The 27986-nt window shown below is 46.0% G+C and overlaps 1 protein-coding gene across 1 annotated transcript; it reads left to right on the forward strand.

Moving 5' to 3' along the window:
* Nucleotides 1–46: 46 nt before the first annotated feature.
* Nucleotides 47–27986, forward strand: Elovl4 (ELOVL fatty acid elongase 4). Its single transcript, XM_048354579.1, has 6 exons — nucleotides 47–150; nucleotides 17571–17758; nucleotides 19162–19242; nucleotides 21808–21979; nucleotides 23819–23946; nucleotides 26781–27986. The coding sequence occupies exons 1-6, from the start codon at nucleotides 51–53 to the stop codon at nucleotides 27054–27056; spliced, it is 945 nt and encodes a 314-aa protein (XP_048210536.1). The 5' UTR covers nucleotides 47–50; the 3' UTR covers nucleotides 27057–27986.

Consider the following 27986-nt stretch of genomic DNA (forward strand, 5'->3'; position numbering starts at 1 on the left):
CCGCGGTCACCGACCCGCCGCCCGCCGCCCGCCGCCCGCCGCCCGCCGCGATGGGGCTCCCGGACTCGCAGTCGGGCGGGGTCCTCAGCGCGATGTCCACGGCGCTCAACGACACGATGGAGTTCTACCGCTGGACCTGGTCCATCGCAGGTACCCGCGCCGCCGCCCCGTCCTCGCCCGGCCCCCCGGGGCCCCCCGGCCCCCCGGCCCCCCGGCCCCCCGGCCCCCCCGGCCCCCCGACCCCCGGCCTCCCGGCCCCCCGGCCCCCCGGCCCCCCGGCCCCCCGCGGCCCCGCGGCTGTTGGGATCCCAGCCGGTGGCGGCGGCGCGGGGGCGCCCGGTTCTCCCCCACCGGACGTTAAGGCCGCCCCGAGCCCGGGGCGAGCGAGGCGCCCCGCGCTCCCCGCCTCCCGTCCGCTCGCCCCTCGGGTGCGGGTCCCCCCCGCCCGGCCCCCCGCGCGCAGCGTCGCCCCTGACCTGAGCTCGGAGGCGCGGGGAGGAGCGGGCCGGGGCCGGGCGGGGGGACCCGTGCGCCCGTCGGGCAGCTCCGGGGCGAGGCTCTCCACCAGCCGCCCGCGGTGGCCTGGCGCACTGCGGCGGGCGCGGCGCCGTCCGGCCGCCGGGGACCCCCGGTCCCCCCCCCCCGCCCCGCCCGGCCCGCCGGCCCCGCTCCCCCGTGTGTTTGGCGGCGCTGTCATCGGGTTGAGGGGTGTTCTTTTTCCCCGGGGTGGGGGGGACGGTGGCGGGTAGGGAAGCAGCCGCGGTTCCAGTGTTTGCCACGCCGCCGTCCGCCCTCCCCCCTCCGCCTGGTGGCGCTGGGCGATGCGAGGGCACCCGCGGCGTCCGGAGCGCCCTGTCACCGGTGGTGTGCGGTGCGGCACCGTGGGCACCGTGGGCACCGTGGGCGCGGGGTGCCCCGGGATGCAGGGAGTCGAGGCGGTGAGCGCGCGCGCGCGCGATGGTGGGGGCGCACAGCAGGACGGTGCCATGTACCAAGGATTGGGTTGCGGACAAAATGTCTGCTGGACTTTCGCATGTGGAGCGTGGTTTTGTGGTGTTTTTGGTGTTTTTTTGACATCGATACTCCATTGACTTTTTAAAAAGTGTCATGTTTCAGAACTCAAATCTGACAGGCACTGGGAGATAAGCTATGCAATGGGCCCCTAGAACCGAGCAAGGTAAAAGGCAGGTGGCTCTGTGTTTAGTTTCTCAAGCAGGGTCTCTCCCTCTCTCTCTCTCTCTCTCTGTACCCCCAGGCTGGCTGTGGTTCCCCTCTCCCCATCCTCTCAAGTTCTTGGGACTGTGGGTGTGTACCACCACACTGGTCCCAGAGGCAGCTTCGAATGGAGTGCTGCTCCTCGCAGCCTCTCTTTAGAGTCCCGTCACACTGATGTCAGGCTGGGCCTGAAAACCCTGGGGAAGACATACATACCCTTCCTTCCATCCCTGTGATTTGGCTTGGGACATTGCATCAGAGATTCTCATTGTGCAATTGTTCTGATCCGAACAGCAGACAAGTTTCCCCAGCAGGTAATTTCACTTTGCATACTTTGGAGTCAGGAATTGTTGAGGCCCTCCAGTATCCTCGGAGCCAGAGCCACACCTAGGAGTGTGCTCAGTCACCTGCCATTCCCTTCCTGTCCCCGAGCTTTCTCACGTTCTGAGTCTCAGAAAGAAAAGTGGACAGCCGAGGTAGAATACACCTTTCTGGGCTGGCCAGTTCCTTCCTAATGATGCTTAGATGAGAAAGATCATGGATGGCTGGGAGAGGAACGCTTGCCATTAGCTTTGCAGGACATGTAAAATAATAGCATGTTGCAGGTCAGGCCTGAGAAGTGAGAGAATCAGCGGAACTCAAGGGACCCCTCGCTAGCAGGAGGGAGGAAAGTATTCACCTGCACTCCTGCGATCCCCTTACGAAACCTGAGAGCCTGTCCTGGTCTCAATCACCAGCGTAGACAGAGATGCCTTTTCACCTGGACGGGCCCTTTTTCCTTGCTGCCCTTGTAAGGTGGGGGTTGATTCTGGTTGAGGGAGGGTATAGATGGAGTTGGGGGAGATGCCCCTCTCCTTCCCTGCCCATCCCTCTTCCGCTTCCTCTGGTCCTTCCATTAGCCTCGACCATGCTGCTCCCCTTCTAAGAACAGCTCTTCTGTAATCTCGTATAGTCTGGCTAAGGTTGGGCTTATTAGACAAGACAGCACAAAGTTGGCGATTCCGATATTTGGAAAAAGAGAAGAAATCAGAGTGGGTAGGAGAGAAATAGTAGTGAGCGTGATGGTGAGATGCAAATTATTCAGGAAGAGCGAATCTCTCCAGAAGAATCTGCATCTCTCCAGTCCTAGAACTGTGGTTATGAGCTTTTCCTTCCCTTTTTTTTTTTTTTGGCCAGTCCTGGGCCTTGGACTCAGGGCCTGAGCACTGTCCCTGGCTTCTTCCCGCTCAAGGCTAGCACTCTGCCACTTGAGCCACAGCGCCGCTTCTGGCCGTTTTCTGTATATGTGGTGCTGGGGAATCGAACCTAGGGCCTCGTGTATCCGAGGCAGGCACTCTTGCCACTAGGCTATATCCCCAGCCCTTTTCCTTCCCTTTTAATCCCTTCATATACCTTTTTTCTATCAAAGTGCAAATCAATTACATCTACTTTACACGATCATAAAAGGAGCACTACTTACAGATTTTTAGAGAATATTTGATAGTCCAGGCAATTTTTTTTTGCCATAGAGCAAAGAATTTCTAGAGTAAAAGATCGTTTCGATCTTTAATATCAAATAGTGCTATTTAATAAAACATACCCAAAGCAAGGTGATGAAGGCAGGCTTTTCCAAAGGCCCATATCTAGCAAACACAGAATGTGATCCCTAACGTGCTGACACGGGGCATGCTGCCTTTAGTGTAGAAGCAGCACTGTACACATTGGAAGTGATACTTGGAAAGAGCTGTTCTTTTAGGAAAGCAATCAAAATACTTCGTGACTTCCCTAAATGTTTGTTAGATATTTAGAACAAGGATCGTAATGTGGATCTAATGGAATAAATTGTAGATGCATGTTGGACTTTGTATTCCTTCATCCTCCTTATTTTTTTTCTGTTTATGTTATGAATACATCAGAAAGATTAGGACTATGAGCCTAGGCCGGGTTTCTAATTAAGAAGTAGGCAGATTTTAAAATGTGACAAATCTAAATGTTTCTCATTGTATCAACATCCATAGTATTTATTGATTGCATCCAACTTTGTTACATCAATAAATGTTAGTAGATTTCTCTAGGCCCTACATCTAGCATAGAAATGCAGTAAATCAGGTGTCTCCTCAGCTGCCCTGTTTCTTTCTGGCCTCATGGTTTTACACAGGTCTTGTTCATTTATCTTGGTGGGGAGCGATTTACATTAGTCCTCAGGCCAAAGATACAGTAACCTGAACTTCAATGAAAAGTTCTCATATTTTATTTGGTAGTTGAAGTTAGGACATGAAAGGCCAATTAGCTTAGGCTTTTCGTGTGTGTGTGTGTGTGTGTGTGTGTGTGTGTGTGTGTGCTGGTACTGGCAATTTCAACTCAGGGCCTCCTGTCTTCCCTGAGTTTTTTTTTTGCTCAAGTCTGGTGCTCTGCCTCTTGAGCCACACCTCCAGGTCTGGCTCCTTGCTGGTCCATTGGAGTAAAAGTTTCAGGGATATTTCTGCCCAGGCTGGCTTTGAACCTCAATCCTCAGATCTCAGCCTTGCGAGTAACTAGAACCAGTTCTAGTTCAGTTGATGAGTTTTACTTTGGTGTGGGCAGAAGGGTGCGTGGTGAGAGGAGGATTCCTGTAGCACGATGGTGCAGTTTGGAAGCCAGGCTTAGATGGTCCTTCAGAGAAGGTTCTGGAGGATACTGGGCTGCAGTTCACAAAGCCCAGCTTGCGATTACTGACTCACAGTAAGGCTTAGCTGAGGGTTCAGGGAAGTGCACAAAAGTCTTTGTGCTCAACCCTTGCTGTCCAGCATGCACTGTGTCTTGAGTTGTGAAAGGAAGGGCCATTTGGCAGATGCTGAAGCTGGGTTTTTGTGGTTGTTGTTTTATTTTTGATTTTGTTTTTTCCACAGTTTTCTTACCCCTGCCTGGGAATAAGTTGAAACTGGCACATAAGGTTGGGGTCGGTGTAGTAACACAGCCGATGCCGAGGCAAGGGAACTTGGCTAAGTAAGCCAGGGCAGCCGGCTGTGGTAAGGACCAACCAGTGAGTCATCTAGTTGTGATGTGGGGCCCCTACCCAACCCAGCTCCAGCAAGCTGGAGCAGAAGCAGGTTTATCCTAGGGCTTGCGAGGTGGCAGAGGAGCTGGCATCTTACACGTTGTCAGCTCGATGTTACGCATCTGGCTGACTGTCAAGAGTTACTGTTTAATTTTTCATCTGTGTTACTGTCGGAAGCAGGTTTTGTTTGTTTGGCTTAGTTTGGGAGCACAGTTACTATGGATCATGACTTCCTTTAAAAAATTTTTTTTTAATTCAGCTTGTTGTTATTAGTAAACATTAGTCTTCCATCATATTCAAGTTTGGAGTTTGATTGACATACCTCAGTGCACCCATCAACCTCCGCATCTGTAAGTCAAGCTTCTAACTTGGGCTTTCCCTGGGTCAGGATTTTTCTTTTGTTCAGTGATGTCTCAGCTTCCTTGAAGCTTCCAGGAACCGTGCCGTTTTGGGTCTGGTTGGAGGCTTTCCTGACATTCTCCTGTCCACTCCCCCGCGCACCTTGCAGTCAAACATGGGATCACATGGAATTTCAGGACGCTCTGTGAGGTTCTGAGACTAGTGTCAGGACCTGGTGTGAGGCTTGTAGGCTCTTTGGCGGAGGGAGGCAGAGATTTTAAGGATTAAACCCATCTCCAACAGTGCTTTTGCGGTCTTCAGTCACAAAGCCCTTGACCATCCTTTTCAAATTCAATCTCAAAATTGAATTTTTTCTCAAGCCATGTCATCTGCAAATGATTTAACACTAAACACGGGTTAATGCAATGAGTTATTTTTCATTTATGGCTTTTCTTTAGATTTAGGTATCTATTAGCACAGAGAGAAGAGTTTAGCGAGTCTGTCTTTTCTCACTTTAGATGTTTCGCCATGTCATTAGGACGTTTTGGGTGGGACAGATCCACGTGCTATGATTACTTCCCCTGAGAACGAGAATGTATGAAAATAAACTATTTTTAAAAATCACTTGACTTTGGACTTTGAGAAAAGAGAAGAGGAAGACGTGCATAGGGCTTTCCGGAGCAGCCTCCATGTTTTCTTTCTGTCTCGCTCACCCAGAATCCCCCTGGCCCGCACCGCAGCTCTGCTCAGCCCGAAGAAGCTCCGTGGTCTTGGAGTAGAAGTGCCTGCTCCTTACCCAGGCCTTTCCCTCCTCTCCTCTTCAGCTGCCCTCTATCCCTGCTTTCCAAGGCCGTTTCTCACCAGGGTACCCCGGAACTGTGGAGCACATGGTTCAGTCATGAACACACGATTTTTAATTCTTCACTACTTGCCTCCTTATTCTGTTGCTCACCCCTTCTTAGGTGTTTCTCCCCAGCACTTGTCTCACTATGCGTTCATTCCGGACTGGCCTCCAACTCAGGATCTTCCCAAGTCCGCCTCCCAAGGGCTGACTTGCAAGCCTGGGCTGCCACACTCAGCTAATCTGCATAATTATGAGCAGTGACACGTTGTGATTGCTAAACACCAATATAGTTCTAGACCACACCAAATGAAAAAAGTCTGTAACGTGATTTTTATCCTTACTTTATTGTAAGTTCAACTGATGTTGACTAAATGTGATGAATGAAAACAGTAAATCACTCAGTAGCACGAAAGAGGTGTGAAAATTAGAATTATTCTTTTCTTTGTACATTCCGCAGCATTGTACTGTGTGTGGAAATGGGGACATTGTGGGGTGAATGGGAAGAATTCTGGCATTTCACTGGCTCTGCTTTCTTCCCTGGGGGCTACTGCTAAATAGTCATGGGTGTTTAGAAAACTCCCTTAGCTTTTCCCAACCTCAGCTTTTTCAAGGTATCAGACTAGGTAATTGTTACAACTACTTGGCTCTATAGACAACTTATTCTTTGAGTAGATAAAGCAATTTTGATTAACATAACATTGATGCTTAATTGAAAAATCTCACTGTATAGAATTAACTTAAATATGTTACAGCAAAACTGCTATCAACACTGTCCAAATACAAAGAAGAGCAAATTTGTTCTTAGTCCTTTTAGCTTTATCTTAGGGATTCTACAAGAGATGTGTAAGGGAATGGAGAAACAAATGCCGCAGGTACTTAGTAGGTACCTGAGCAAAGTAGCACTATGCCTATCTAACTTTATCACTGTTCCTTAAGATAACCAAGAGTTGAATTTGTAATCCATGGATCGATATTGTTTATATCATTCACTTTATTGAATTCTCCTATGTCCTAAAGCAAAGACTTAGATATCTATATAAACACAATCTCACATTTTTCGTATTTTTTTCTATAGAGAATACAAAATTTTAGCAGCATCATTACAAAAGCATTCCGTTACAGACACTTTATGTTTGAATATTTCTAGGTGGCAGAGATCAGGAAGATTTCAGTGTCAGCCAAAAACTTGGTGAGACCCTATCTCGCTCAGGAATTTGAGTGAGATGGTTAGTGATTGTCATCTAAGCCACGTGGAAGAGATAATTTGTAGAATCATAGTCCAAAGCTGGACCAGGCAAAAATATAATAACCTACTCGAGAAAGGACTAGAGCAGAAAGGATTGGAGGCATGGCTCAAGTGGTAGAATGCCTTCCTCTCCACTAAGTTGTGTTGTTTTGGTTTTTTTTTTTTTTATCATTTTTGGTTTTAAGTTTGATAGCATACCTTAAAATTTTTATAACATTGCCCAGAAGATCAAGTTTTGCAGCAAAGGGAAAACAATAGAAACAAAATGATTTTTTTGGGGGGGGGGGATTGATTGACTGATTGGAATATATCATATACAAATATGAAAATGTTACAACAGATTGCCCATTTGTATAGCTTCTGTATGCTAATGAAAAAGAAGGCAAATGGTTTTGCTATAGGTAGAATTCTTAACTAATTGATTTATTAATTAAAAAAAACATCTAGTGAGGCACCCAGTGGCTCATGCCTGTACTCCTAGCTACTCAGGAGGTTAAAATCTGAGGATCAGAGTTCTGGGCAGGCAAGTCTGTAAGACTCCTATATCCAATAACTACTTAGAAAAAGCTGAAAGTGGCACTGTAGCTCAAGAGTTAAGAGTGCTAGCCTTGAACAAAAAGCCCAGGGACAGAGCCCAGGCCCAAAGTTCAAGCCCCAGGACTGGCAAACAAAGCAAAAGCAATGAAAGAACAAAAGTTTTTGTAATTTTTCATGGAATATTGTCATCCTTAAATATCTTAATATGGGATTTTATTTATAATTGCACATTAGTTAGAATATGTCTTGAGGTTTGTGAGACAAGTATATTAAGCCACTGAAGGAATTGGTTATTCACATTTCTGCATTAAATTATTCAGATTTAGCATTGGTGATTTTGAACTAGAAAACTTGAAAGAGCGAGCTTTTAAAAAATTGAATTTATTTAGAATTTATCTTTAGGGCCTGGGAATATAGCCTAGTGGTAGAGTGCTTGCCTAGCATGCATGAAAGCTCTGGGTTTGATTCCTCAGCACCCCATACACAGAAAAAGCCAGAAGTGGCACTGTGGCTCAAGTGGTAGAGAGCTAGCTTTGAGCAAAAGAAGTTCAGGGATAGTGCCCAGGCTCAAGAGTTCAAGCCCCAGGACTGGCAAAACAAACAAACAACAACAACAAAACCCCACATTTTAAAAAGAAAGTTGGGGCTGGGAATATGGTTTAGCGGTAGAGTGCTTGCCTTGCATGCATGAAGCCCTGGGTTTGATTCCTCAGCACCACACCTATAGAAAAAGCTGGAAATAGTGCTGTGGCTCAAGTGGTCGAGTGTTACACTTGAACAAAAAGAAACCAAGCTCAGTGCTCAGGCCCTGAGTCCAAGCCCTGGGACTGGCAAAAAGAAGAAGAGAAAAAAGAGTTGTGCAGTGGGGTTTCAATTCAACATGCCACTCTGTGAGAACAATAAATATGCTTATTGCTCAGTGTCATCCTTTCCATCTCTCCCAACCCCTAAGTTTCCTACTTCAACTGCACATGTAGACATTGCGTGTTAGGACTGCATTTGATCAGTATTCCTCTCCCCAGTCTGCCCTAACGCCCGCCCTCTGCCAGCTTCCCGGTCCTCATCTTGTTAAGCTGTCAGTCATTGAGAGGAGCCGCACCCTGGCCGTCCTCTCTGCTGGTGCCGTCCTGTAGTCGCTTCCTGTGTATGCTTGTGGTCCTGCGTGTTTCCATATATGTTTATGATTTAGTTCTAGTGCCCACGTATGAGAGAAAACACCTGTCCTTTGTCTCTCTGCGCCTGGTTTACTTCACTCGTCGTAATTTTTTCCTGTTCCATCTGTCCCACTGCAGTTGGCATAATAGCATTCTTCTGATGTATGAAATTTCCTTGCCCGTGTGTGTGTGTGTGTGTGTGTGTGTGTGTACACACCTACATACCAATAGGAAAAGAGATGAGAGCTGCACTCCCTCCCCTTCTTTCTTCTGTCGTTAAGCTCCTGCCTCTCTTCTTTCTCTCACAGGTGACTGTTAAACAGCTGGGTGACCTAGAATGTCATTCCTGCTGACCTTCCCCGCGCTGCGCCTCCCTCCCGCCCTCGGCCACGCACTCACCTTGCTTCTCCCTTGCTGGCCAAGGTTTCCCTTCCGCCCCTTCTCTAATGTAATTCTGCCCTTGTCCACTGCCACATTCTGCAGACTCTGCCCTTTCTTTGCCATTCTTCCAGGGACGGTTCGGTCTTCTTCTCTGCGCACAGAGGGCTGGAGACCGTCTCTGCGAAGGAGACAGTTCTGTGTTTCCTTGAATGTGCCAATGGTCAGAATGTGCGCTCCAGTCTAGACTACACCCCACCCCATCACCTGCCCCATTTGGTCCAGTTTTGCCTTTTCACCTCATTGATGCACAAAGTATAACTTGACTTGAGCAACATGTTGAGTATCATATCTTAGGTTATACTCAAGAGGCCGCAAGGCGATATTTCAGTCACTCACTATTATAGAAATGGCTTCTTTCTTAGATTCTTCTAGAAAACTTTTCTGCATTCTCTGTATACCAGGCATTGTTATAAAGTTTAGCAAGGAACATGGCTCTGACCTGAGCCCTTGTAACATTTATGATAGAAAAAGACTTGAAGTTTGCCTTTGGAGTACTTACAATCTACAGTGGACATTGTGTTGCTAAGAGCCTTTATATTTGTGTAGTCCATAAAAGCAAGTTTTTTGGCAAGATCACTTAGTATATTAGTGCTGGTTACTAGTCAGATGTCTAAAAAGGGAAGAGAGTTGATTTGCAGCTATTGGTTTTAGTTTAAGATGATAGAGAGTAGGGTGTATACCATACTTCTTGATGTCTTTTTGCTTTGTATATATTTTTAATTTTTATTAACATATTTTACTCATCCAAAGGATTTTATTGTAACAATTTTAAACATGCATGTAATGTATTTTGATAAAATCCACACCCTCTTTTATTCTTTCTTATTCTTCCTCACCTTTGTTTGAACAATATTTTATAGACTTTATTATTCTATTTTCATTCATGCTGATAAAGTACTTTGGGCAAATCCACTCTCCATTTGCCCTTCTTGATGGCTTGCACACTGTCCTGCAGCTGTGCAGGGTTTAGTGATTGCTAGGCAGTGGTTTTCTTTTGTTTGTGGTAGATTAGACAGGTGTCAGTGATGTTAGAGGAAAGAGACGAGTGACTGACTCTTTCCAGTGGGTCATAGGAGCAGACCAAACTTTTATGTTATGACACGATTACAGGCTATATAGAGGAGGCTCAGATTGCTCAGCAGCCATGAGCACTTCTTCACTTTTAGTGAGTTAATCACATTGTAATCGTATTAAAATGCAGATTTTTGCCTACTCATTCTGGGAGGCCTGAGATTCTGAATTTCTTATCAGGTGATCTTTTTTTTTTAAATAAACTGGTGCATGGGCCAACGTTCAGAGTCAAGGAATGGAGTATACATATATATATATATATATATATTTATTTAAAACAATTTGCAACTATCTACAATTATGGAAAAGAAGAAGTTGTAAATGTGCTTGTTATGAATTTAAAAGAATCAGCGATGATGGCACACATCTGTAATCCTAGAATTCTAGAGATTGCACATTTTGAGTTCAAGGCCAGTCTGGGCGACATAGCAAGTTCCAAACCAGCATAGGTGATGTAGCAAAATTCTGTCTCAAGAAAACAAAGGCATCCAAACAATTGATGGCATGTTTGGGGGTAGAATTTTGTATGTCTTTGAAAAAGAGTATGATATTGGTCAATAACTCATTGATATTGGTCAATTGCTCATTTGCCTGAATCACAAAGGTAGCTGCCAAACACTGGTGGCTCACACTTGTAATCTTAGCTACTCAGGAGGCTGAGATCTGAGCATCATGATGTGAAGCCAGGGCAGGCAGGAAGTCCAGGAAAGTTTGGGAAATCCTTGTCTCCAATTAACTACCAAAAAGCCACAAGTGTGTCTGTGGCTGACGTAGTAGAGTGCCAGCCTTGTGCATGAAAGCTCAGGGACAGGGCCTCAAGTCCTAGGACTGGAGTTTGTGTGCGTGCACAAGCGATTTGGATAATCTTCCTATTAACCTCATTTTACAAAGTTTAGAAGATGACAGCCAGAGTTGGAATCTAATTATGTATATAAACAGCCATCCCTCCCCGTTGCTCTCCAACGTCCCCAGGTGCAAACCCTTGCCATTGAATTTCTCCCTGGATGGGACCTTTCCCCAGGGACCTGGAACTCGGATGTCCCTGTGGTGGAAAGCAGCTCCCCTGTGGGCGTCCAACCCAGGTGGCTCAGTCCTCTGACTAGCACGTGTTCAACATTGCTGGACTGTGACCTCCCCCACCCGCCCTCTCCCTGGAAAGTCTGTCCTCGATTCTGACTTCCTGTCTGCGCCCGCTGCCAGGCCGTGGCCAGGGAGTGAGTGGTCTCGCCCTGTTGCCTCTCACGTCCACGGCTCGCCATGTCTCCAAGTCGCCTGCCCTGTACCCGTCAGCAGGCGCCCTGAGTCCTGGCTCCTGGGCTGTCTTGTATCATTCTGGACTGCCAATCTGGCTGCTCGTCAGAGTTGCTGGGGGACTGTGATCATGGTGCTGGAAGATGGGGACCAATCAATCTGGGTAGGGCCCGGCAAAGTGCGGTTTTAAAACACACTTGGTTCTTAATGTGAGCATCCTGGGAGCAGGCAGGTGTTTGGGAAGTCCAGGTCAGGCCTGATTCCCTTCTGCCTCCGATAGTGTGTCCCACGAATGCTTGAACACCCAACCTTGCCGGGCACCAGTGGCTCATGCCTGTACTCCTAGCCACTTGGGGGGCTGAGCTCTGAAGATCCAGCCTGGGCAGGAAAGTCCATGAGATTCTTATCTCTAGTTAACCAGCAAAAAGTTTGAAGTGGAGCTGTGGCTCAAGTGCAAGAGCGCTGGCCTTGAGTAAAAACACTCAGGGGCAGCACCCAGGCCCTGAGATTAAGCCATAGTGCACACTCACACACACACACACACACACACACACACACACACACACACACACACCCCTAATCAGTCAAGTATTGCCAGCTTATGAACACAGTGAATTCTGAGCACCTCATCATCAGGACCCGGTAAAGAACCTCCGGTCACTTCCTGCCCTCTCCCCTGTATATACCCCACACTTCTGGTCTGTTTCATTTCCAAAATAAGTGTTTGAGTTCTTCTCAACTGTTTATACATTTGGTTCTTTGAGATATTTTTGTCTCAGTATCCCTTGTCATTCTGCTAAGAGGATTTTTCCAAGTTTCTCTAATTCTGCCCTCTGAAAAAAGATCTTTCTGCCTTCTTGTCTGCTGGGCAGATGTTTCTTGGTTGAGAAGAAGTTCAAGTGTCCCCTCTACCATGCTTCCACTGTACTTGGGCATTAAAGCGATTGACTTTTCAAATCCTGACTCTTGGGCAGATAATGAGCTTTGTGTGGCCAGGTACCAAGCTGTCACGTGATCCAAACCATTTAGCTGTCAAGGCTTTGAGTTATTTGGCTTCCGTGACATCTAAAGATACCAGTGACAAGAGGACTGAATGTGTGAGTGGAAGATGTTCAGGGACATGCCCCTTTCAGATGGACCAGTCTTCCCGCCCCATACCATTTTCCACAAAGATACAATATTCACACAATTACTAGGCAATTACATGACTTCTCCATCTAGATAAAATTGTACCACTGCTGTCCAAATTAACATTTGTAAACAGACCAGTCTGGCTCTCTCCGAGTTTACTAAAACAATGAAACCCTTCTCACTGGGAACTGTTTCCTAAGAAAAGATAACCCCCTAACGACCAAGAAGGGTGAACTCAAGTCAGAGCCCCGCGGTGGGGGGGACGCACAGGAAGTAGAGGTGCCAGGATCTGAGCCAGCCTGGACTGCATGCTGAGGTCACCCGAGAAAGAAGGATGTGTTAGTCGTAGTCCTCGTAGTTCTCCTTGTTAACCTTTTACCTTAGACCTCGATCTGCGACACTACGTGGCTTATTTAAATTAAGACAAGATAAGAAACTTGCTACCCAAGGAGGCTACAGAGGGAAAGATCCAATGCTTTAGCGATAGTCCGAATTTAAGCGAAGATGAAATTTACTTTCTTGTAACTTTCTCTCCTTGGTTCTAATTGTGTCCTTTGAAAATAGAGAGTAAATCTGATCTTTCATAATTTCTCTTAGTCTTTGATGAATCCTGTCTCTTTTGCAGGATCAACGTCTTACCCCCCCCCCCCCCCCAACATACAGTATCTTGACTTCCAAAGCATTTACAGGTCACAGCCTTCAGGTGACAGCCCCTGAGAAGTTACAGGCATGGCTTGCTTGAGTATCTCTTGTTATGGTACTAAGGGAACTTTCCCAGGTCTCTCTCACTTTCTTTTTCTCTTAAGGACCAATCTTTTGCACCGGTATTTGGAAAAACAAATGGAGGGGAATTTTCTCCCTTAAAATGACTGAATGTATGGATGCCACAAAAATAGCCGTGTGGATCCACAAGACACAAAATGGCTAAGAATTTCATGTGATAGGACAAAGGAATCATTCCTTTTATCTTTTATTATTTGTCTTACTTTTGCATAACCTTAAAATTATCTTTAAGTAGTTGTACAAATGAGTTTCAATGTAAAGGGATTATTCCTAAAGCTCAAATGTGTAGAATTCTAGTAAAGGCTTAGAACTATTAATAAATGGGCTCAAAATAAGTACAACAGTTTTTGGACCTTAGTGCAATGAGCATAATATGAAATATAGAAGTAGGACAATTCAAAAATCAAATTGAGAAAAATTACAGATTTGTGTTGTTTTTGATCCTCTCAGGAACACTTTCTGAGAATTCCCACATATTACAGAAACATGTTTGGGTCCTGACACACTTTGGTGACAGAATCTGAGTTCATTGGGGACAGACAGGAGACAGTTTCAAAAGAATTTCATTTGTTGTCCAATTAAATTTGTGGTATGGAATCCCATCTGTAAGAGTTTAGTATTGGGACACTGACAATATGATTAAAAATATATCTTTGATTTGAACTCAGTTTATTTGATTTGAAAATATTTATATTGAAACATTTGCAGCCAGGCACTAGTGACATATGTCTGTAATTCCGGCTACTCAGGAAGCTAAGATCTGTATGCGTGAAGTTTCAAAGCCAGCCGCCAGAAATGTCTGAGACTCCTCCTGCAGCTCATTAACAAAAAGCAGGGTTGGAGGTGTGGTTCCGGTGGTGGCGTGCGTCAGCCTGAGCAAGTAAGCTGAAAGAGCGCGTAGTGCTGAGTCAAAGTCCTGGTACCAGAAAAAGGATTGTGATCAAGAAAATACGGGGAGCTTATTATCTTAACGTGTTCAAAGGCTACAAAAGCTCAGTAAGTACAATCGTGCAACTCACGATTTTCCTTTACTGTTTTAGCCCCCCAACACTTGTGCTCAGGTCTTGAGGCCCTTGTTGGTAATGGTGGGTCACCACGTTCTCATGCGGGACTGTTCGTTGCCTGTGGCATCCACGTCTTCCTTTTCGTGGCAAAGAAGACGTAACAGGATACTTGAATCACATCAGGATCTCTGGAGGCAATACCACAAGTAAATACAGAAACACACGCACACGCACACGCGCACACAATCGGTACAAGGGCATGGAGAAATTGTGTGCAGGCCACGTGGGCGGGTGGTGTTGGTCTGTGGTTTAGGTCCCGCCTGCCACCCTCTCTCTCCCAGGAGCTCGCCTGCCTCTTGAGAACTGGAAGGCTCCTCTGAGGCGTGTGCACTTGCAGAGCTGGAAGCGGGGACTTGTGAAGTGGATGCTGAATGGACGGAAGGCTTGCATGGCTGGGGAGAGAAAGGAGGGAGCCGCAGAGTGAGCGAGGACACAGTGACGGGAAGCCTTAGAGAGAGCGCTCACACACACACACGCGCGCGCACACACACACACACACACACGCCTCATCCTCAGGCCTGGGTGTTGGTGACTCGAGGCTAACGCACCTGCACTGAGGAGGATCGGGAAGAAGCCAGCTGGTTAGTCGAGAGGCTGTAGATTCGACCAAAGGGAAATGGCGAACTCCGTTCTCTACCCGTAGTAGATGTGGAAGCGCCTTGGTAGACCACACCTTGCAAGACCACCCCCCTGCCGCCTGGGACGTGGCTCCGGAAGCGGGGGGAGGGGGACGCCTGGATGAGGGTGATGAGCCCTGGGATGGGACCCGACAGGAAAGGTGCGCAGGTGCAAAGCAGATTCCCTCACCAGGCAAATTTCCCTCGTTTTCTTCGACTTCAGCCCACTCTTCCTCCTAATTGTTACTGGAAATACAGAGTACACTTTCCAGAAGGTGATAGGCTATGAGAGCATCGAATTATTTTTCATGTTTTTGTGTGCCAGTACTGGGGCTTGAACTCAGGACTGGGACGCTGGCCCTGAACTATTTTGCTCAAGCCTGGCACTCCACCGGCTTCAGCCATGACTCACTTGAGGCCTTTGGGTGGTTAATTGTGGACCAGAGGCTGCCGGGCCGGCTGCACGTTGGCAGTCCTCAGGTCCTCGCCTCCCCGTGACCTAGGATTTCAGGGGTGAGGCCCTGGCGCTGGGCTGGGGTGACTGAACGTACTGCTTACGGGCGGTCCACGGATGATGCTAAACATCCAGTAGATGTTTCCCAGAAAATGCCCAATCGTCCTGGCAAGGCTGACGGCATCCGACCCTGCGCTTCCGCTGCTGCTCCAGGTGACCGTGTCTATGAAAGCCAGGGAAGCACCAGTCTGGTTCACTGTCTCCGGTCAGTGTTTATGGTGAAGGAGGTGAAGGGCACTTGTGCCCCGAGGGCACAGTAGCAGGGCAGTGCTGGATAGAATTCAGCCAGTCTCCCTGCCCCCGGGCCCCCTCACATCCATTCTGATACCTCGGTTTCCTCCATTTTTTTTTTAACTCTTCTGTTGGCTCCCCTTCACTTTGTGTCCTGAGAGCTCGCCAGCCTCTCGTTCAGGTCTCTCTGCTCTGACGGGCCTCTCTAAATTCCCTTACTTGACCCAGAGAATGTTACCGTGGTGATAAACCAAGTGCAAGCTGGGCGGGTGGTGCGTGCCTGTAGTCTCAGCTCCTTGGGAGGTGAGGCACCGGAGAATCCCTCAGGCCCTCACGTTCAAGACCAGCTGGACAGCATCGTGAGGTCCTCATCTCAAAGTAAAAGTTTAAAAGTCATTCTTTTAAATTTCTTAACTTCTGGAAAGATTATGAGCCAGCCTGCCCTGCCTGCCTGCCTGCCTTCCCTCCCTCCTTCCTCCCCTTCCTTTCTTTTCTTTTTTTCCTACTTACTGCTCAAACCTTTCTTTGGGGTAGGAATCATCTGTGTGACCAGGAATGAGAAACCATCCATAGAGATACCAGACAAACTTATCTTCCTTTCTTTCTTACAGAGGTTACTCACAATGCTTTGGCTCTGTCCCGCAGTCTAATGGAACACACAGTATTTACCTTAGCATTTGTGAGGAAGACACGGCGGCTTACAGCAAGGCTTTAGGCTTCAGGAGTTTATGGAGATGAGTGAAGGGCCTTTGACTGCGGAAGGTGCGGTCCCAGGAGAATAATTAACAAGGAAGGATAGCAGTCCCTGGGAAAACCGTGGTGGCTCTCGGGAAGTCTCGTCCTATTGTGTTTTTACTTTGAAATGTGTTTGATCTCCAAGAACAGTAGAGCTGGCCTTGAACTCATGATCCTCCTGCTTGAGCTGGAAGGATCTCAGCTTTTGAACTAGTTTCATTGAAGCAGTAGTGATTTCAGCACTTCATGAGGTTGTGTTTCACCTTTCATCACTCCATGTTTTCAGTGCTAGAGTTAGAACCAGGGCCTCGTGTGGTTGGCAGGCACTCTACTGCTGAGGTACCCTAGCCATACCCACGTTAGTATCTTTTAAGTAAGATATTTTAGTGCTTAGGTTTCTAACCCAGAACCCTTTGGCATATATATATAGGTTTAGTAAACCTTGTAATCAGCAATTACCTTAGATTCATTTGAATATTCGCTTGAATAGTATGGACATCAGAATTGTGTGGTCAATCATATTTACACAAATGTAAGTTCTAAGCACACACATTGATTATTTGTGGGAGAGTGAATGGATGCATGTACTCAGTAGAAAAGCAAAATCTTGAATCCTATTACCATTGAGGTGAATTGTAGGGACCATGGAGTCCCTCAGTAGAACTGTATTTTTATTTTCACTATCCAGAAGAATTTCAGCTCACCATTCCATTGACCATGAATCTCTCCCATCTCATTGTTAACTGGCATTAGAGCTAGATGCAGCTTCCAAATTATGCCGACACACACTGACCAATTTCCCATGTAACACGGGGTTACCTTAAAATATGTATTTTCAGTCTGCAGCATCATTTTCCTCTTTCTCTTTCCTCCATTCTCCCCATCCCTCCCTCCTTGCCTCCTTCCCTCCCCCGCCTTCTCTTCCTTCCTTCTCTGGTACTAGGAGGGTTTGCCCCACTGACACCCTTCCACTTGAGCCATGCCTCCAGCCCAGCCTTTTGCTGCTTAATTGATGGAATTGCATGGACTTCTCTGCCCAGGCTGGCTTGGAGCCATAATCCTCCAGGTCTCAGCCTCCTGAGTAGTTTAGGGTTACAGGCATAAGCCACCTGTTCCCAGTCTCAAGCACTTCTCCTCTCGAGAGTATCTGTTGTATTTTTAAGTGCCCTTTCTTATTTCTTGTGTTCGTTTTTCGAGGTTTCTGTAAAACATAGTGTAGACCATGAGCGACCAGAGCAAATTTCCAGAAGCAGCTTTGAGTGTTGCCTCTGGTTTGTAGGTCACTGGGTCTGGTATTTGGGGGGACTAGGAAGCGAAGTGAACGCACCGCTCCTTTCCCCACATGCGGCCCTGTAACGGTGCGTGGTTTCCTTCCCTGCAGATAAGCGCGTGGAGGACTGGCCCCTGATGCAGTCGCCCTGGCCCACGCTGAGCATTAGCACGCTCTATCTCCTGTTCGTGTGGCTGGGTCCCAAGTGGATGAAGGACCGGGAGCCGCTCCAGATGCGCTTCGTGCTCATCGTCTATAATTTCGGGATGGTTTTACTGAACCTCTTCATCTTCAGAGAGGTAGGTCTGTCCCCTAAGGTCACTCAGTGTCACACCTCTCCGGGGTTATTGATGAGCTATCAATATTGATGAATTGATGAATATCAATTATTGATGAACCATCGCAGTCTTGGATCCCAAGATAACAGTTAGCTACATCTGCACTGTCTCAGGTTGTTAGTAGTCGAGTTAAGCGAGACAGGTTTTTGGGGTTTGTTTTTCTTTTCTTGGTGTTTGGAACAAGAGTGAGGTCCTGAGTTTAAACCTCATACCACCAACAAACATTTTTAAAAAGCAGTTATTTGCTTAAGATCCTTATTTATTAGTCTCAGGCTTGGGTAATGGATCTAAATATACAGAAATAGATACCAGTTTCAAGTTAAATCTTTTTATGTCCTTTTACTGTATTTTTGTGGGGAAACTCAAACTAGTTAACAGTCATCCATGCCTGTTTGTTTAATCCTGGGGGTGGGCCCAGAAGTAAGTACTCTACCACGGTCCCAAACCCACACAGCCTAAATGAGTTCACTGTCATACCATAGTCACCAGCTATTAAGCTTTTTTTGGATGCCAGAAAATTGTCCAAGTAGTTTGGAAAGGAAATCTGACATCTAACAGCCTTGGGTTTGTTTTTTTTTTTCAGTACTGAAGTTTGAACTCAGGATCTTGAGTTTGCTTCACTGTACTCTTGCTTTTTGCTGCTCAATTGAATCTCAGAGACTTTTCTGCTGGGATTGGCTACCAACCCTGATATTCTGGATCTCAGCTTCCTGAGTAGCTAGGAATTTAGGTGTACCCAGCTGATAAAGCCATTTCATGTGAAGAGAGTCTAAAGAAGCTAGGTGTGAGGCACATGCCCATAATCCCAGCATTTGGGAGACAGAGGCAGGAGAATCAGGAGTTTGAGACCATCCTGGGTTATGGAGTGCCAAATAGTTTATCTGGCTTGGATAACTTTGTTAGCTCTGACATCCTGGGTAAAGACAAGATGTGAATTAAGGCAGGACAACTCTTGGATCTAAATCATGGGCTGTGTTAAGATAGCTTAGGCTTATGAAGTAGATGCAGATAATGCCTTCCTCCAAAGATTATGTTTGATTTTTAGTATACACTGCAGTTCTAGAGCAAAGTTGACACACAGTAACAGTTAGAAATTCCAGTGCATTAGACATTTAGAGAGAGCTCAGGGGAAGAGCACTGGCCCAGCAGGTGGAAGGGAGCCCTGGGTTTGATCCGCAGCCTGGCAAGAAAGAGAAAAAGAATCAAAATGACCAATCAATGTTTCGTGGATTTGAAAACTTTTAAAAGAGGCTATTACTTTCACATTTTAATATTAATATTAATAATTTGAGAAGTTGCTTATGAAGCTGAGTGTATTTAATGCTGCAGCTAATAAAACTTTTAATATTGTTCCTTTCTTGCAGTTGTTCATGGGATCCTATAATGCAGGCTACAGCTATATTTGCCAGACTGTAGACTACTCCAATAATGTTAATGAAGTCAGAGTAAGTATGCTAAAATACTGATAATTATTTTTAAATTAAAAAATGTATTATAAAGGCAATGTACAAAGGTTATAGTTACATAAGTCTTTTGGACAATGTCACCCCTTCCCTCACTCTTTCCCAGTAATTATTTTATAATTATATAGGTAAAAATTATACTCAATATGGCTGTAAAATTATGCTGAGTTGTTTGGAGTCAATAAAATGCTGGCTATCTCTCTTTCTCTTGATCTCTCTCTCTCTTTGTCCTCAATCTCTTTCTGTCTCTGTCTCTCTCCTCTCTCTCTCTTAAAACTGCTTTCATACCTCCAGCATGATCTTTTATTTGGCAATGTGAGAGTAAATGCATAATGGATAGAAAGTATCTAGCACTTTCCATATGTTATGTAAAAATATTATTTTTGATTTTTGTGCGTGGAGTCAAGAATGGAAAAATCAGAAAGAGTAACTCATTTGGTAAGAAAAATCTGAGGAAAACATGTTACGAACTAGATGATATTTAGGAAATTAAACAGTAATTTGTATAGGTATAAACTTGGTCTTTATTATTTGTAGAAAAATCACGAGTAATATGTCTTATAATGTTTAGTAATACAATATTTTAAATTACTGCACAGTGTAAGTGGAAGAAACAAGAACTCATTTTAATTGGTATTTCGTGAACTCCTGTGTGTGGGTGGGGTCCCAGTGGCTCATGGCAATGACTCCAGCTATGTGGGAGGCTGAGATCTGGGGATCCCTGTTGGAGGCCAGCTTGTGCAGACAGAGTTGAGAGATTCTTATCTCCAGGTGCCACCAAAAATCCAGAAATGAGGTTGTGGCTCAAGCAGCAGCCTTTAGAGGAAAGCTAATGGCCATGCCTAGGTCTTTAATTCAAGCCCAGTACCAGCACAGACAAAACAACACAAACAAAAAACAAAGCAAAAACAAAGGTAATGTAGTTTACAAACTAGGAGAACCATTGATCATTAGAAGAAAACTGTGACTAGCTTAAAGGCACACATGGAGGAAAAAATACGACATTGTCTCTATCCTAGAATTTTCTATGCCAAAGGGCTGCAGTTACTTTAAAAGTATTAACCAAATAATTATTAACTATAGTGTCTGTGCACAGAAAACTACCTAAAGCCTATTTTCAACCAATTATTTTTAAGACTGTGTTCAAGAAAATTCAGGAAATGACTCTCAATCAATAAAAGACTTTGGTCTTTCTCTTTACTGTCTATGTTTAGAAATTCTAATTTGAGGGAATCCTTGTTGGATTTTATGGGCTGTAGAGTTGCTTGATGCCAGGTTTCAACATAAAGCGAGCTAAGATGTTCAGGTTGGAACAAGGCCCAAGGTCTCATTCCCCAACATCAGTACAAAAAATAAAGTTGTCACTTCGATTTAAACAGCAAAAAGAAAAACAAAAAACAACCAAACCCTCAAAACACACAACAAAACTAACGACATCCCTAGATGCAGCTATAAAGTGAGGATGTTTTCCCACTGTGACACATGCCTGTACCTGTCTATGAGTGAACGTGTCACACCCGGACACACCCCCTAACTATGTGTCACACCCGGACACACCCCCCTAACTTATCTAAGTAGATAACAGTTCTCTACTGACATATTGGGTTTTTTTTGGCCAGTCCTGGGCCTTGGACTCAGGGCCTGAGCACTGTCCCTGGCTTCTTCCCGCTCAAGGCTAGCACTCTGCCACTTGAGCCACAGCGCCACTTCTGGCCGTTTTCTGTATATGTGGTGCTGGGGAATCGAACCCAGGGCCTCGTGTATCCGAGGCAGGCACTCTTGCCACTAGGCCATATCCCCAGCCCTGGTTATTTTTTTTTTAACTTAACATGATGCTTATGGAAACGCTTCGTAGAAAAGTACTACCTCTCAGGTACTGTTAAAATGATTCATCTTCTCTGCTTATCTTGGCCACCTCTTCAGAGGTCACCTCCGCACAGTCCTCCTCCCAGCCTGTCATATAATCTTTCTGCACCATCTGGTGTCTTAATTAGAGCCCAGGAAAAGAAAAGACTTACTCCCTGTAAGCAGGATTATATTCATGACCTAGGGAATATTTGTTGTTTTGTTTGTCTGTCTGATCATTTTAAAGACTTTCTTTTTTTTTACTATTACTTTTTCCTACAAACAGGCATGGTAAGACCTATAGCCAGACACTAATCGAGACTGCTGGTTGCCTAAACGAACAGTAGCTCTATTTGAGGGTTAGCGGGGCTTATGCACTGTGCTTGCAGTGTCTTCACAAAGGAGACAGGTCAATTTCTCTGCCAGGCTGAGACGCAGAGCCAGGTTCGTGTTTGTGTGTGTGCATTCACCCGTGTAAGTCTGCACACTTTCTCTAGTTGTATTGGAACTGCAGAGATAGTGTTGAGTTCTCTTCCATTATAGATGCCTCAGCTCCAAATTTGCTCACGCAAAAAAAAAAAAAAAAAATTGACGTCTTGTGTCTTTGCTGTGTAATGTGTCCTGGACTTAATTAACCCTGGAGAGAAGCCACAATAATACAGTCGTTGGTGTTTATAACCTCCTTTCCATCTTTTCTTACAGATAGCCGCTGCCTTATGGTGGTACTTTGTGTCTAAAGGAGTGGAATATTTGGACACAGTGTTTTTTATCTTGAGGAAGAAAAACAACCAAGTGTCCTTCCTTCACGTGTATCACCACTGCACAATGTTCACGCTCTGGTGGATTGGGATCAAGTGGGTTGCCGGGGGACAAGGTGAGGAGCGCATCCGTGCGAGTCGGGTTCCCCAGATCTGCCGGGTAGAAGCTGGGCACGGGCTCACGGCTGTGATCCCAGCCTCCCACAAGGCTGAGCCCCGAGGCTCTGAGCTCCGACCCAGCCCAGGCAGCAGCAAAGTCCATGACACGCCGATTAACCAGCAAAAAGCCAGAAGTGGAGCGATGGCTGAAGAGAGCCAGCCATGAGTGAGAAAGCCAAGAAAGAGCACAAAGCCTTGAGTTCAAGACACCCCCCCCCCCCTCCACCACACACACACACACACAGGAAGCACTTGGGAGTTTACTTGGCCTGTCCGTGAGCTTGCTTTCATGGTGAGAGCTGGAGCATGTGTGGTATGGTTTTTGAACTTGGTTGACCATTGAACTTGAACTTGCTTTTATGGTGAATCATTCACGTACAGTACTTAAGAGAAAAAAATTTTGGAGAAAGAAAAGCTTCACTTAAAAAAAAAACAGTTAAAACCTCTTAACACTGAAGATTTACCCCAGAGATACACATAAACCAGTGGAGAAAATAACCTCAAGGTCGGCAGGAGTTAGCAGTTCTGGTCCCAAGGACACCACATGCAAACCCCAGTGTGGATTCTTGGTAGTCCTGGCCCAGAGCCAGACAGGCCGCAGCCTTCCCGGAAAGGAAGCCGTGTACCGTGCCAGCCGCGCTAAAGCCCATCTGGATGCAGCTAGGTCACGTGTGGCTCACGCCGAGCTTCCTCTGGCGAAGGCCTGGGTTCCAGTCCTCCTGAGGAATGAGTACAACATAGGCAGTACAAGATCATACAATTACAGTCACACTGAGTATAAAGACGATTGTAAGTCTGAACTGACCCTTTATATCACTTCATGACAAGATTCATTGTTACCTCTACTTGGATTTGATTTCATATTCTGGACAGAAAGAATCGTATTGATTTCAACCTGAATATCTCGTATATAGGCATATACTAAATAGAGTATTGTGAGTGTGTGCTGCTGTTATATTCAAAGCTATAGAAACCCAAGAACTGAGTAGCATTTTGTCATTGTATGCACATTGGCACACCTAACAGCAATAATGGAACACTTACAAATCTACTTAAACACTTAGATGTACTGTAACCTATTCAAGTCAGTATCGGGGCTTGAACTCAGGGCCTCAGCACTGAGAATAAGGCCAGGGTGCTCAAAGCTGCTACTGTACTACTTGAGCCACAGCTCCAGTTCTGGCTTTTTGGTGGTTAAGTGGAGTTGAGTCTCATGGACTTTTCTGCCCGGGCTAACTTCGAATTGCCGTCCTTCGATCTCAGTCTCCTGAGTAGCTAGGATGATGGGAATGCGCCACTGGGGCCTGCTTTTGTACTATAACTTTTTCTCTGAACAGTATTATAAGCAGAAGTAATGTAGGCAGTATTTTTATATTAAAGTGTATTTTAAGCTTACTGATGTACTCCATTTGGGAATTTACCATTTGAAAGCTCTTTACACTTGAAGGATACACTTTTTCTTTTGGTTCCATTCCTGGGGCTTAGATGTAGGGCCTGGGTGTTGTCCCTGAGCTTTGTTGCCCAAGCCTGGCTCTTTGCCACTTGAGGCACGTCTCTACTTTCAGGTTTTTGGTGATCAATTGGAGCCAAGAGTCTCACAAACCCTCCAGCCGAGTCTGATTTTGAGCCTGGCCAAACAATATTTGTATTTATTTTTTACGGTAGAATACTTAACTCTGAACTTTAAAGAAGGATCCAATGTTAGGAAATAAAGTGAATTCCTTTATTTTTCCCCTTGCTACCTCCTGACTACTCACGTTTTCTCTGCTTGGCACTTGCCTCTTGTTTCTCCAAAGCGTTTTTCGGGGCCCAGATGAACTCCTTCATCCACGTGATCATGTACTCCTACTACGGGCTCACGGCCTTCGGGCCTTGGATCCAGAAGTACCTGTGGTGGAAGCGCTACCTCACCATGCTGCAGCTGGTGAGTGCCCAGCCCTGTGCCGCCACCCTCATACAGCGCGTCCTCGGGCTGTGCATCGCCTCCGTGTAGTAATCCAATGGCAACGCTAGACCCCGTCGTTTAAAATGCCTAGAGAAGCCAACAACTCCCAGCTACTCAGGAGGCTGAGACCTGAGGATCATGGTTTGAAGCCAGCCCAGGCAGAAAATTCCCTGAGACGCTTATCTCCAACTAATCACAAACAGCAAGAAGTGGAGCTCTGGCTCAAGTGGTAGAGTGCTAGCCTGGAGCACAAGGCTCAGGGACAGCACCCAGGCCCAGAGTTCAAGCCCCAGGACTGGCGCACAGCAACAGCAACAACAGCTATAGAATGGGTGGTTAGTGGTGAGGTAAAGCCTAGTGGTAAAACACTTGCCTGGCGTGTGAAAGGCCCTGGGTTCAGCCCCTAGCACCATAAATAGACAAGTAAATAAATAACTTTAAATAGAATGGTTGGTTAAAAATCAAAACACAACACAAAATATGTAGATTCACGTGTGACTACGAAAAAGTGTTTTTTTTCCTTGAGTGACTCCCCCCCCCCCACTACTGAGGTTTGAACCCGGAGCAGGGGGCCCTCCATTAGCTTTTCCACTCAAGGCTGGCAGCCCGCCCCTGGAGCACACCTTCACTTTGGGCTTTCTGATGGCTGATGAGAGAAAATTTTCACACACTTTCCTGCCTGAGCTGGCTTGGCACTAGAATCTTCAGCTCTCAGCCTCCTGGGTAGCTGCATTACAGGTGTGAGCCACCAGCTCTTTTTGCCAGTGCTGGGGCTTGAACTCAGGGCCTGAGCACACTGTCCCTGGCTTCTTTTTGCTCAAGGCTAGCACTCTGCCACTTGAGCCACAGCGCCACTTCTGGCTTTTTCTCTATATGTGGTGCTGAGGAATCGAACCCAGGGCTTCTTGTATACGAGGTGAGCACTCTACCACTAGGCCATGTTCCCAGCCCTGATTTTTTGTTTTTAAACTTAAAATGTGTCCCTTTCTTCATCTTGTCCTTGCTTACATTTTCTGGGTTTGTTCCCTTTTTTAGCCCCATAAACTTCGAATGTAAAGTTGAGAAGAGGGATTTAATAAAGGAAGGCATTAGGGCCAGAGAACACCTTTTCATTCTCTACGCTGTGTTCAAGAGCAGAGACAGCGATGTTCAAATGCTTTGTTCAGACCAGACAGTTTGAGCAGCTACTCTTGGATTGACTTTGAGTCGCTTCCAACAGCGCCAAAGCGCCATTCAGAGCTGGTCTCTGGTTGGCAATTAATCTCCGAGCCTTAGAGTTTATTATAATTGGCTTTAATCATAGCGTGTACACAGTTTTATCAGTGGAATCACATGTGGAAATATCCATCTCTGCCTTCATGTTGCTACACACTTGCCTAACCAAACAGGAAACACGACTTTCGGGGCTGGGCCTGAGCTCTCACTTGCCAGGGGCTGCCGGGGAAGTTCCCTCGAGTCCTGCCTGTGCCAGTCCTTTCTCTCCGCTGTCAGTGGGTGATGGGCCCGCTCCCCGCCCTGCCCCGGCTCCTGTGGGGTGCACCCTGTGCACACCCTCTGCCCGGTGCAGGCGCTGAGGACCAGGGTGACGCCACAGTTCCGAAAATTTGGGAGTTTGCCATGAGAATGATAAATGCTGTTCCATACAAATCTCTCGCTTAGGTGGGATAAATTATCGTAATAATATCTGGTGTAACGTCAGGATTTGCTAATGCTACCCTTGAGAAAGAACCCAGAACGGCTTATTCCAAATTGGATGACCAGCTGATTAATTACTTATAAACACCATAGACTTTATGATTATTATTGTTATTATTAGTGCTGGCACTGGAGCTTGAACTCGGGGCCTGAACGAGAGTCTCTCACCTCACTTTGCCACTTGAGCCATACCTCCACTTCTGGCTTTTTGCTGGTTAGTTGGTGATAAGAATCTCATGGGCTTTATGCTTGTAGACAGGATTCGAACCTTGATCCTCCGACCTCAGCCTCCTGAGTGGTCAGGATTGAAGGTGTGAGCCTCCGGTGCCGGCTGCCGACTGCAGTTCTTCATATCAGAAGCCACTGACTCAGTGATACTTCAGAATTTAGCGTTCAGATTTTGAGCATCGTAGTTTTGGGTTTTCTCTTTTTAAGAGTGCTTAACATTGAAAACTCTTCTTTACTCTTATTTTCAAACCCCTGTGAATTGTAGGCAGAATATTAGTTTTGAAAGAACGGTTTATTTAAATGCAAATTCTCTTACTTTCTGTGTGAAACAAGAAATGAGCCTTTTTGGTAAGTTAGTTTTTTAAAGTGTATGTACTTGCTTGCTGAAAGTTTGGTAGGAAAAAAGTCAGTCTAAAATGTAAGAGGAAGGAACAAAAAAGGACCTCCTTTAGTATTACTGCTTTTCTTTCCTAAACCATTGGTTCTCTCTCATTAGATAACAATAGCCAACAAATACTTAGAGTGCACATGGGTGTGAGCGCGAAGGCCAAGGCCCTGCCTTCTGGAGTTATAGTCTAATGGGAAGATGGACGGTGCAGAATCACTAAAGACAGCTTGAGCGAGCTGGAATTCTGCCATAAAACTCCATGAAACCCCCGCCTCTCTGTGGCTCTGACATGTGGCTCTGGGGTCTGGCATACGCTTCCCAGTAGGGAAGCCCTTGCTGAGCAGACGGCTTTCACGCTGTGTCCTGAACCAGACAGAGCCAGAAAAGCACTGGGCTTTTCAAACATAGACCCTAATCGGGTCCCCTGATAGTCTGTAGAAGACCCTGGTGCTACCTGCCGGATGAAGGTCGCTAGTCCAGTCCTGTTGCTTTTGTCTCGCAGGTCCAGTTCCATGTGACCATCGGACACACGGCGTTGTCTCTGTACACCGACTGCCCCTTTCCCAAGTGGATGCACTGGGCTCTGATCGCCTACGCCATCAGCTTCATATTCCTCTTCCTCAACTTCTACGCCCGGACGTACAATGAGCCTAAGAAAGCCAAACATGGGAAAGTAGCCACGAATGGTATTGCAGCCAATGGTGTGAGCAAAGCAGAAAAACAGCTAGTGTTAGAAAATGGCAAAAGCCAGAGAAACGGAAAGGCAAAAGGAGAGTAAATTGAACGGGGCCTTAACTGTGCTTAGCAGTGAGAAAACTCCTATGTCACATAGAATTTCAGGGACAGCAGAAGCAGAGGGTTTGGGGTGGGGAGAAAAGGCAAATGTGCTCTGTGTACCAGAAACCTTTAGGCTGAGCAAGCATTCCGTACAATACCCAGATGTTTTATTTATAACGTTTTTATTTTAGACCTTTTTTTTTTTTTATTAGCCTTGATATTCACACCAAAGCAGTGGCACCGTGGCTTTGGGCGCCCCCGCCACGCCCACCGGGCCGGGGGTGGAGATTTCACGTGTGTTGCGATCACCCATCCTTCAGCCTGGATTTTTAGATGATCACAGAAACACAGTCTTCAGGAATTCTTTTTTTCTTTTTAGCTAACTCCCCATTTGCACTTACTAATTAGAATCGGTTACCTTCCATTCTCTTGCCCAACGATGGAAACGTGGATGGCGACATTTGAATTTGTTTCTTGTCCATGATGGTCAGCTCTCTCCACCTCTGTAGTTAGAAGATTCCCTTTGGGTTGTAATTAAATTTTTAAAAATCTGCTGATCTCTGTAGAATCTTAGAGGCTTGATGATGATGGTGTTGGTGAAAAAATACAAAAGAACAGGCAAATCCCTTCCTGGTGGCCTCAGGTGACCAGATGCGTGGCACAAATCATTGTGGGAAACATTTTTTTTTCTTTTTGATGAAAAGGCAGCCTTTGAATACTCCTATCATTAGCAGCAATCTATTATGAAAGTTAAGATTATTGTCTGATTGAAACATGAAACAACTCATACCTTACTAGTGACATCGTAAGATAGTTACATTCATGTACAGTTAGAAATCTGAGAGCATGTTGATTTTTATCAGGCTTTTCTTGTTTTGATTTGTGGCTGTTATTGATTTTTCATATGTGGAAATATACCTACCTCTTCTGT

This window comes from Perognathus longimembris, chromosome 9 (assembly GCF_023159225.1).
Source record: "Perognathus longimembris pacificus isolate PPM17 chromosome 9, ASM2315922v1, whole genome shotgun sequence".
NCBI classification, from domain to species: Eukaryota; Metazoa; Chordata; class Mammalia; order Rodentia; family Heteromyidae; genus Perognathus; species Perognathus longimembris.

Coding starts and splice junctions, on each gene's coding strand:
- Elovl4 (XM_048354579.1), top strand. CDS start 51: ATGGGGCTCCCGGACTCGCAGTCGGGCGGGGTCCTCAGCGCGATGTCC. Junction 17,759..19,161: donor ACCTCTTCATCTTCAGAGAG/GTAGGTCTGTCC, acceptor CCTTTCTTGCAG/TTGTTCATGGGATCCTATAA. Junction 23,947..26,780: donor ACCTCACCATGCTGCAGCTG/GTGAGTGCCCAG, acceptor TTTGTCTCGCAG/GTCCAGTTCCATGTGACCAT.